The 10,620-nt window shown below is 40.7% G+C and overlaps 1 protein-coding gene across 1 annotated transcript in view; it reads left to right on the forward strand.

The window, feature by feature from the left end:
* Positions 1-940: 940 nt before the first annotated feature.
* grapa (GRB2 related adaptor protein a) overlaps positions 941-10,620 on the forward strand; it is a 33,805-nt gene continuing 24,125 nt past the window's right edge. The window contains exons 1-3 of the mRNA XM_044331916.1: positions 941-1,304; positions 5,860-5,957; positions 7,238-7,357. Coding sequence (XP_044187851.1) covers positions 1,227-1,304; positions 5,860-5,957; positions 7,238-7,357 — 296 coding nt within the window. The 5' untranslated portion in view covers positions 941-1,226. The remainder of the gene's footprint in view (positions 1,305-5,859; positions 5,958-7,237; positions 7,358-10,620) is intronic.

Consider the following 10,620-nt stretch of genomic DNA (forward strand, 5'->3'; position numbering starts at 1 on the left):
TGATTGGTCAAACACAGGCATCTAGGCTGCCTCAGCTTGTTGTTTGTTCCACATTTACCCTTTATAATAAACATTAATTTCCTGTAGAACAATAACTACTGTCTCTCAAATCTGTAGACTTCTGTAACACCCACAGTATGTCAGTGTGATTTGCTTTGATTGTGAGTGTGTCTCTTCAATACTGAAATGAAGAGCTCTTCCTCAGCAAACCCAATTTACTGCCTACAATTTTTGAACTTCTTGCTTATTTATCTTCACAAGTTGGGATAGACGTCCATTGTCCTCTGTCATTTATTATTTCCTTTAAAAACTTGCAAAGATTGTCATTTTTGGCCATCTTTGAATGTTCGAAGATTAGTGATTGCTAAATAACAGATGTTCCTTCACTTTCAGTCATCGAGGTGCAACCCTGGATGCTGTGCAAATCTCGAATGCACCCGAAGCTGCTGCAAAGTTGGCAGTTTTGCAAAAAATGGGAAGTCTAGCTAGCTAGCCTATCAACCGCAGAACTAAAACAGATATCTATGATCTGCACTTCACAACTGCCAGTAAATAATTTAAATGTTTTTTTTTATCTTTCATCATTCCCTCACCTCTCACCTCGTCCTGAATCTTACTTTCTATGTTTAAAAGGTGATAAATGAGGAAAAGCGAGCATGAGCTCACTTTTCACTTCTAAGGTGTGAAACTCAAGTTGGTTCGCACGGTGACAGAAGTGTAACGACAAACCACACAAGAACACAACACACACATGCAGACAAGTGATTGAAGAAACACATGCACAGAATCCACAGAGGCCACATCGATTGTGTGAGACAAATATATACACAGGAAGTGCCTCCCACTCTATTGCCCCTGCTTGCTGTCTCTCTCTCTCTCTCTCTATCCTCTCTCTCTCTGAACGTTACTCATGGCAGTGTGTTGCTGAGCAGCAGCCAGTCGTGTTTTTCCCCTCGCCAAGCTCACTCTCTCTCCTCTGCTCTGACTCTATTGCACGCTCTCTGGCTCAGCAGACAGACGAGACCTTCTCTCCTGCTCCTCTTCTCTTCCTGTCTGTTATTTTATCGCATCCTCTTCCTTTTATCTGTTGATTTTTTTTTTCATTTCTCCCTCTTTCTCCTCTACCCCCTTGTGCCAGGAGCATTAGTGGGGGTCCCGGAGTGTGTGTTTGAGTGTGTGTGTGTGTGTGTGTGTGTGAGTGAGTGTGTGCTGGGGGGGGTTCTGGCATGGAAGCAGTGGCACTGTATACGTTTCGTGCCACTGAGGGCGATGAACTCAGTTTCAACAAAGGAGACTTGCTCAAGGTAAGGCAACAAAATATTCTTCTTCTGCTTCTTCTACTATACTTCATACTATCTATTTATCTATACACACACAAATATACAGCACACGTCTCTTACTGTACTTCAGAACAGAGTAGTGGACCAACAGATTACCCGCCTCTCTCTCTCTGCCCACAATGTGATAATTACAATAATTATAACTTAAGTGTCTACAGCCTTTACAGTACAGTCTGTATTCAGGTGCTGCTGTTGTCGACTAAAGACAGATTATGATAAACTGTGATGCTTGAAGGTGTATTGAATGTTAAAAATATTGAATTTTCCCTCTGATGTGGCTGGCAACTGAACACACATGTGCAGAAATGTTTTATTTAAGCTGCTGTAGTTTGAAAAAAAAAAAAAACGTTTGAATCCTGTAGCAAAAGTTCTAAAACTTGCCACAAAGGCTAGTGCATTCAGGTTTACTTACAGCAAAATACCATAAACTTCTCCTGGAATCATTCATTCAGTGATACGTCCTAAACTGTATATTGTTTGATGTAGTTTTCTAATGGATAAAAGACCAAGTGTAAGTGTGCTGCTGAGATAGTTCCTGCACAGCTGGAAATTACTGTAGTAGAAAATCGTCCCTCTAAGACATCAGCAGTAAACCGCAGAATTAAGGAGCAAAAGCTTCTTTGTAGACTTGCAATGTGGCACCAGCTGTTCATCAGTCATCCATGGACAAATCCATCGTAAAAAGACACAGCAAGATCAATTTCTCCACTGGATTTTAAAGCCTCAGCAGACCAGAGTGCAGTGCTGCTGCTGCTGCTGCTGCAGAAGTTTTGTTTTAGGGGGCTCCTCTCACTTTTTCTTGACCATTATTATATTGCTCTCATTATGATATTGATATGTCCACTTGCACATATCGTACTGTATTACTAGTATGCCACTGGTCTCTTAGGGGTTTCCAAATGGCATTTGGGGAAATGCAGGAAATCGCTTGAGGTAGAGGTAGATGACACAACAGAAGAATAAATCCCAACACCTCACCACAAAATAAGCCATGACATGGATTTGATCATGTTTAACATGGTAAGAACACCTGAGGGTGGAATTTACCTTTAATTGTATGCTGCAGGCTGGTATATTATTAATCCCAGACAGACTCTGTTCCAATATTAGATGACAGGAGCCGCTTCGCTTCTCATTTCTGCTGTCTGCAAAGTTGTTGGTTTTTTTTTTTTTTTTTTGGAGCTGAGTGTCATTGCATGTTGCAGCCAATATAAGGTGGCATTTAGTTTCAATGCTATGTCAGTGTGTGGTTAAATAAATGTGATTCTCTATTCCCAGTAGTATTTGTGTGCAGACACAACTCTGAATCGCCTACCTGCAAATCCTGATTAGTTCTAGGCCTTGGGATGTCAACTCCAACCCTCTGTCCTATGTCACCATGAAATACTGTACTTATGTTGACGGCCGGGTCAACAGCATCAAAGTTAACTAATGTTTTATGGCCACAGTGACTCGTTTACTGTAACTAAAATGGGACCAACACTTAAAACACTGTTCAGCTTATGTGCCATGCTTTCTTTCCTCCCAATGGGACAGCCCAAACAGCTCTGGTTCAGACCTAGGTCAAGGAGTACTTTTAAATAATTCTTCACATTTGCTCGTTCCTGCTTGCAGCACCAGATGGCCTGAGCTTTACAATATTGTTTCAATTCAGATAAGTTCATGTGAGTTGTCTACCATTTAAGAATTACTAAACTGACTGTCACTGTCACTCTGTGTGTGCTTCTGGTGCTCATTTGTTGTCCTTTTACTGTGTCAAAAAAAAAAAAAGCCTGTCGTGTTAAAAAGCATTTTTGGTAGAGCTGCAGATAAAAGTAGACAGATTTTGTGTATGGTTCTATTGTGCTACATTGTTTTGTCCATGTCCCGTTGTGTGGTAGCCATGAGGCAACAGATCAATCAGGCTAAGTGGAGTGTAGACTCATAGAGAAATGATAAAAAAAAAATAGCTTAGTAGTTAAATAAAAAAGTAGCAGTTCTGATATTCTGTTTAAAGCTGGATGTCTGTGTGGCCAAATCTAACTCAAGGGACACCAAAGTGGAGTAGAAAACATGTTTTTTTTTTTGTTCTCCAAACCTCAAAACATGAATTTGACAATTTGGGATTAAAATTGGGATTTGGATTAGTAGTCAGGTAGTATGATAAAGTTCTTTATTGTACGTTTTTAAAACAATCTTACAATCAGCTATCTCCTTAGCTACTGTATATCATTCATCCCCATCACTAAATGAGAAGCATGTAAACACCTGAGTTATTCATCTATTATTTACAACCACACCTGACCTGTTTTTCAGCTTCATTAAGAGTTTTACTCAGATTTTTACAATCTAGCTCCAACATTCATGATGAATCATTTGCATTTTTCCTTGATGCGTCGTAAGGTAGGGTTGTTATTTTTAGGGTTAATTAAGTAATTGTTTAATCTATTGCTATAGAACGAGTTGAATAAGTCACATCTAAATCAGTGGTGGTGGTCATGGATAAACATCCTAAATATAGGTTTTATATAGGTTTGGGGATCCTATTAGTAATAGGTCTGTTAGCTCCTGTTATAGACTCAGCAACAGCACAGTATTATTGGAGGTTAGAAAAGCTTCAACTAGACCTGATAATGGCTCAAATTCAGTTGACAATCTATAAACTTTAATAGGCAGAGTGCAGGGCTGACTAATGAAGTAGCAGAAGCAGTATTTTCAATGTGAAAGTAGAGTAGTAGTAGTTATAAAGCATGGAAAGCTTCAGGAGATATAAAGAGAAGAGGAAGAAATTATTTATGGATTTGACAGAGCTTAGACCAACCGTGTTCTCTCCCAAGAAGCAATATAAATATAACAAGGACAGTTTGGGATTTTTTTTTCTCCATGATACAGGACTTCAAGATTTAGGACTATGCTGTTTATTGTTTAACTCATACAGATGACGCAGTGTTTTGTCTGCAAGACGTAAAGTAAAAGAAGAAAAGCTGATTTTATTGCTAAGTCAAGAGAGCTAGATGTAACTGTAATGTACCTGCCGACAAAGTGGAAGTAAGCAGCAAAATCAAAAAGGACTCATAGGGGGAGTTGCAGGTGAAGTGGCAAAAGGAACTGAGAGTAAAACGGTACTTTTCTAGTCAAATTTTTTTTGTTGTTGAAAAAAGGTTCATGTCTGTGGGTCACAGAGTCGGCACGGAAACCACCAACTGATTGAAAGATAAATAATTCAGTTCTGTGATTCAATGATGATTGATGCTATAAGCGGCAAAGTGTTGGCAAACATCTCCCAGGGAGTTTCCCATGAATTGCATTGACTTCATAAGAACTTTACTGGAAGGAAACATTCCAGTTTCACTGATTAACATAGAGGCAATGTGCTAAAAAGCTTTAAAAACATGTTGAAGCTTAGCTCTGTTGGGGAGATAAAGAATGGCACTGCAAACCAGGCAAAGCACACAAAACAACAGCTTAAATTCTCAAAATGACAGGAATGTCACAGCTGGATTAGGACACTAAATAGAAGATGTCAACAGAAACACAACAGTGTGGCAAACAGAGAGACGAGACCCAAGAAAACCAGAGAAGAAAAACAGGCAAACATTAAAGCAGTTAAACTGGAGCATGTCAGGCAACAATATGTCTCACAATTACATCTAAAATGATCTAAACTGTCCATCAAGAAAAGTAAAAGCCCAATACCGGTCTAGGGCTTTATTTAAAATGAGACTGAGGAGTACAGCACAACAATCAGTGTAGGAATGAACAGATGTCACTTGCCTCAGTCACTTCCTCATTCTTGCAGCAATGTAAACACTTCTGCTCTGTTACGAGCACCAAGAGGATTTTATTTGAAGACGTGGAAACAAATCGACCATAATCAGCGGCGCCGTATTTGCCATCTAAGTCAACACACAAGTACTAACTGTCTTTTGTTTTATCAGATTACACATCCTACTACTGTAACACCACAAGCTTGATATGAATACTTCTCTCCTGTCAGCAGCTCTTTTTATCTTCTGCACTTAATCTGATGTAATGTCAATGTGGGAGCCATAGTTCAGGCAGTTATGAGTTTCTGGCGTTAAATGAAATACTTAAAGGTTCTGCATAAACCGATACTGTAATATCTGTAAAATACTCCCCAAAAAAAGAAACTTAAATTGTGACATTTTGATGACATTTCTGGGTTCATGCAGTTCCAGCCAGACCTTTTTGCTCGCCCCCATGTGTGTAATCATGAGGGGCTTAATGTGGCATTTTGAACTTGCCAGTAATCCTGTGTGCTTGAAATTTGAGGGCCTCGCTTCACACAACGATGGATGAAAGTCGCTGTACTGGATAATAGAAAAAGAGAGATTGATATACAGCCAGAGTGAGAGGGAGAGAGAGAGAGAGAGAGAGAGATAGAGAGGGAGGAATGATAGTGGCCTTTCACCTGATAGTAATAGCCTGCGTCAACATCATAATGGGCAATATTTCATCTGTGTGTGTGTGCGTGTGTGTGTGTGTGTGTGTGTGTGCGTGTGTGTGTTCTTGCTCCTAGATCACCAACATGGAGGATGATCCGAACTGGTACACAGCTGAGCTTAACAACAGAAAAGGCTTTGTGCCAAAAAACTACATCAACCTGCGACCACATGCGTAAGTACACACACACACACACACACACACACACACATCCACATATCTTCAGCACATCAAAGCAGATGAATATATTTCACACGTCCAGCACTGGTCTATCTAAACAGCTCATCAGTGAGTGTGTGTGCAGCTCCGAGCGTTTTCTGCTCCGCTTTGGACATCTGCACTCTAGCATAAGGCAGCCTACCCAAAGGGACACACTCATTCGCTGGCTTATGTAATCACATACACACGATACTGCCGTGTCTGTGTGTGTGTGTGTGTGTGTGTGTGTGTTTATAGTGAAGCTGCTGGTACACCCTGTATCTCACATCAGATGGTCATACACCAGCTGGGTTCTACTTTCGCTGTGACAAACACTAAACTGACAACACAGCCATTATAACGGCTCCAGCTCATTAATGAACGCTGATGTACGGTCCAGTTGGAGTTGCCTTGTTAAGTTTGTGCGCACCGTAGGGAGATGCGTCTGTTGGGATGTGCGTCCTCCGCATTGCTTTACAGAGCCATGGAATAAAGGCAAAGGATTCTGAGCGAGGTCTTCTGAGAAAAATAAAATAAAATGACCCCATGACCTTAATCAAGAAGGCCCTATAATCTTACCACCATAGTAGATGTGCTCTCGCTCCGTTTTAGTCATCAAACCCACTCTTGTTGCAGAGCTCAGGTTCATGAGAGCAGACCGCCATTAATGCAAGCCTTGCCTCCAAACAAACTGCTCTCCTAAGCAAGACTAATGAGCAAAAAAAAAAAAAAAAAAAAAGAAAGAGTAATGATGCTATTACTTCCACTCCACAGCTGACAACTGAAATCCAGCATTTTGGGAGTTGTTTTATGTGCATATTTAGCAGTGTGTTTAAAAATAACTTCACAAATGTGCTAATTTTACATTTTTCTTTTAACCTCGACCTCTCTTTCTTTTCTCCGTCAGCACTGATGTGCGCTGTTGCAAGATACTGCTCTTCCTTTTAAATTCTCATCTTAACCACTGAAAATACAAGTTAATAAACATCTAAAGTTGATTTAGTTGTGTAATATTTTATTGTTGCTGCTCAGACCTCTGAACAAAGCACTTTACGTGCATAAAGAAGTAACATCACCTCTACCTTATTTTTATGACTTATTATTTATTAATCCATTTATGTAATTTCTGTTTTTGTGAGTAGCATTAAGGGATACAAACTTTATTTCGTTATACAGCCTTGTGTTGTAAAATGATAATAAATTAATCTTGAATCTTGAACCTTTGTGTTTTTAAAAAATTTCTTTCCTGCCTGCAGCTGGTTTGCCGGTCGAATATCTCGCGGTGTGGCAGAAAGTCGACTCAGACACAGGGAGTGTGGAGCTTTTTTGGTCCGAGAGAGTGAGAGCGCTCCTGGGGAGTTTTCCATGTCTGTCAGGTAGGAGAAAATCACTCTCTCTCTCTCTCTCTCTCACACACACACACACACACACACAAACACACACACACACACACACACAGAAATTCCACATTATCTCATCTTAAGCAATCTCCATCTTAACATATGCACACATCCCTACACATACACATGATTGTCCCTTGTTTGTTCATTAATACATTTTGGATGCATGAGTAGGTGCATGTAGTGTTCAGCCGGCAATTGTGTGATGGTGGCATGGGATCAGAGGAGCAGGCGGAGGAGGAGGAGGAGGGTAAGAGGATAAGGTGTGGGGCGGAGGGTAAGAGGGAGGATCTGCAGCCCCTCTGGCCCAATGTGAGCTAATCCTGTCTGGCACGCCGAGGCATCTGGTGCTGCTGATGGGGCCGATCGGTTGTCTTGTCGGGGGGGTGACGGTCATGGATGCAGCTGAGGCTTGGTGCTGTGGATCCTGGGGGCTGTAGATTTTGGGAGCGGGGAGTCAGGCCTGGAACTGAGGGTTGGCTCTTCGCTGAACTGCTACGAACTGGCTCAAGTCAGGAGTTAAGAGTTGGATCTGGGGGTTGTTTTGTGGCTGGCTGTAATGTTGTCTGGGCATCATACCTCTCTCCCAGTGTATTTTTGAAACATTAATACAATTTGTTGCTTAATTCCCTCATCTGGCAGCTTTTGGTGACTACTATGGGGAGAGGAAAAGAAAAGACAGGAAAGGAAAATAGGTTACCTGCATTAAAGGAATGGAAAGGGAGAATTAGCAGATGGAGAAGAGAGGTGTAAAATGGGTTTGCCAAGAAGGGACAGAGAGGATTTTGATGCTACTTCCTTTTTTTTTTTTTTGGGATGTTTGCTGATGTCTCTCTGGCTGGTGTTGCTGGATGGTGTGGCAGCCTGAAAATTGGGTCAGGTGTTTGTGTGAGTGTGTGTGGTCCGTGTGTGTGTTGACAGCTCTCCTGTCAGCGGAGACGTCCTGACAGCAGTAACTGCGGAGCCTTCAGTCTCAGTCTCAGCTCGGTCCGACTTTGACATTAGTCCATGAAAATCGGATCCACTTTTCACAGCCATGAACGGAGCCGAAAATGAAAGTTTGTGTCTTGATTTGTTGGAAAACTGCTGGTGAAGTTAGAAATCCTGCAACACAGTGAATGCGGCGTGAGGTTCCAATCATAATTTGGGAAATTTTCACAGTAATTAACAGCTTAATCAGCTGCAGTTTTCCTTCTTTTGGAGAAGAGATACAACAGATGAGACTGCTGGCTTCTGAAAGTGAAAGTTTTAGTCGTCACTCTAGCCTTAAATGACCTTTTTGTATCATAAAAGTATTTCATAGTGTTTTAAGATCTATGTTTAAAGATGTTAGGATATGTCAGTAGTCATTGAGGGTTTACCCCTATCCCAAATACCTCTACAAAATAATATTTAAAAAAAAAAAAAAAAGACAAAAATATATTTCCCTTTTGTACTTTAATTTGTTATGGTGTTGCATTTGCACTCCAGCGAAAAAAGAAGAAGACAGAAGTCCCTGAAAAAACGCAATAAACCACCAGAACACAGTTACTGCACTGGCTTATTGAACATATTGACCTTGTGGTTATCATCACAATCGCAGGCTTGTTTTTGCTCTGAATACTTTTTGAAAGGTGATTATGAAAGAGTATGTGGCTGGGGACTGGCTTCAGACTATACCATATATGAAACTGTCCCATGGGTTATTTAATAGCTTATTTTTGGAAAGTGGAGCAAAACGATGCAAACCTAGACTTTTATAGAGAGAGAGAGAGATGAGGAATCCATTTTTCTTAGCTGGGCTTTCACACTTCTCCTTAAATTGGTAGCAGCAGATGCAACCAAAGGATACATTCTATTCTCTCTAAGTTTTCTACAATGCTATACTATAGTAGATCTGTTTTGAAAAAAAATAGAAAACTTATCTGAAGTTAGAGTTGAGGCACCTAAACATTATTTTTGATAGATGGCCACATGTTTTATTTCTGGTCCTATTTTGTTGTTGGCAGGGTATTTGTCTCGCAGGGAAGGGACTTTTCACTTTATCAAATGGAAAAGCTCACTTCCTTGTTCACACTGTGCCGACATCACTATCAATATCACTGCATCCAGCTGCATGTAAAATATCATGAATTTAACAACTTTAACAACACAGCACACGGTTTCTGTGAGACATCGAAAGGCACTCTAGGACATTAGTAACTGTAGCAAAAGCAAATGCATCACCCAGGTGGGTGTTGCACAGTGGTGGTGGTTGAGGTGGGTCCCCCTCCCTTTCACTGTGAAGCGCTTTGGGTATCAAGATAAAGCGAGATAGAAATGTAATTCATTATTAAATCATGCATGATGAGAGAGAGTGGGTACCCCAAAGAATTACAATAATATCTGAGGGTGCAAACCACCTTTAATGATTTGTTTGCAGTTATACAGCAGCATTTTGTTTAGCAAGGGCCGAGATAAGCTTTACTCTTTGAATATGTAACAGCATATTTTTCCGGTCGGTCAAACTGTCACTTTTTTTTTTTTGATTGTGGATGTCTTATTGCGTGATGTGTAGAGCTCAGGGTTGTTTCACCAGCTCAGTTTTGCTTTTGACACATTTTGATTTGAACCATATCTCAGTGAGCCTACGCATGCATACACACACACACACAAAGTGCTAACAATTGGTTTTCCTGTGGCCTTTGTCTCATACCAAGAGAAGGTCACGTAGAACAAAAGACATTTTCTTTGCTGTAACAGCCTGATCTAGAGCTTTGTGTGTGTGTATGTGTGTGTGTGTATTGGGTCACAAGCACCATTGTCCTGTCTTGCTCCTCGGGGAGTTTAATCCAGACGCCTTTCCTTCCATTAATTCTGAAACAATTCCACTAAGTGTGTATCATTGTTTTAATGATATGACATTATTGCCACTCTGAACTGGAAGTTCTCTGAAAGGTGGAAAGATTCAAATCCTCACAGAGCTCAATGATTGCACTGTGAACAACAAACACTTTGAAAAGAGCGCATAATGTTGCCTGGTGACATAAACCTGCTGGCTGAAACAGCTCTCACTTGTACATTAAAAGAGACTGAGATGTTTGTCTATTGTTTTGGCTTCTCAGCGTGGACGCCACTTTGAATGGACATGGCCTCAGACATCACTGATTCATGCTCCTAGTGGCTGATGGCTCATGCAGCAAATGCTGAATCAGGCCGTTCATTTTGATTCCTTGTCATCACTCGCCATTAGTCTCTTATCAGGGTCATTACTCCAAAGA

This window comes from Thunnus albacares, chromosome 17 (assembly GCF_914725855.1).
Source record: "Thunnus albacares chromosome 17, fThuAlb1.1, whole genome shotgun sequence".
NCBI lineage: Eukaryota > Metazoa > Chordata > Actinopteri > Scombriformes > Scombridae > Thunnus > Thunnus albacares.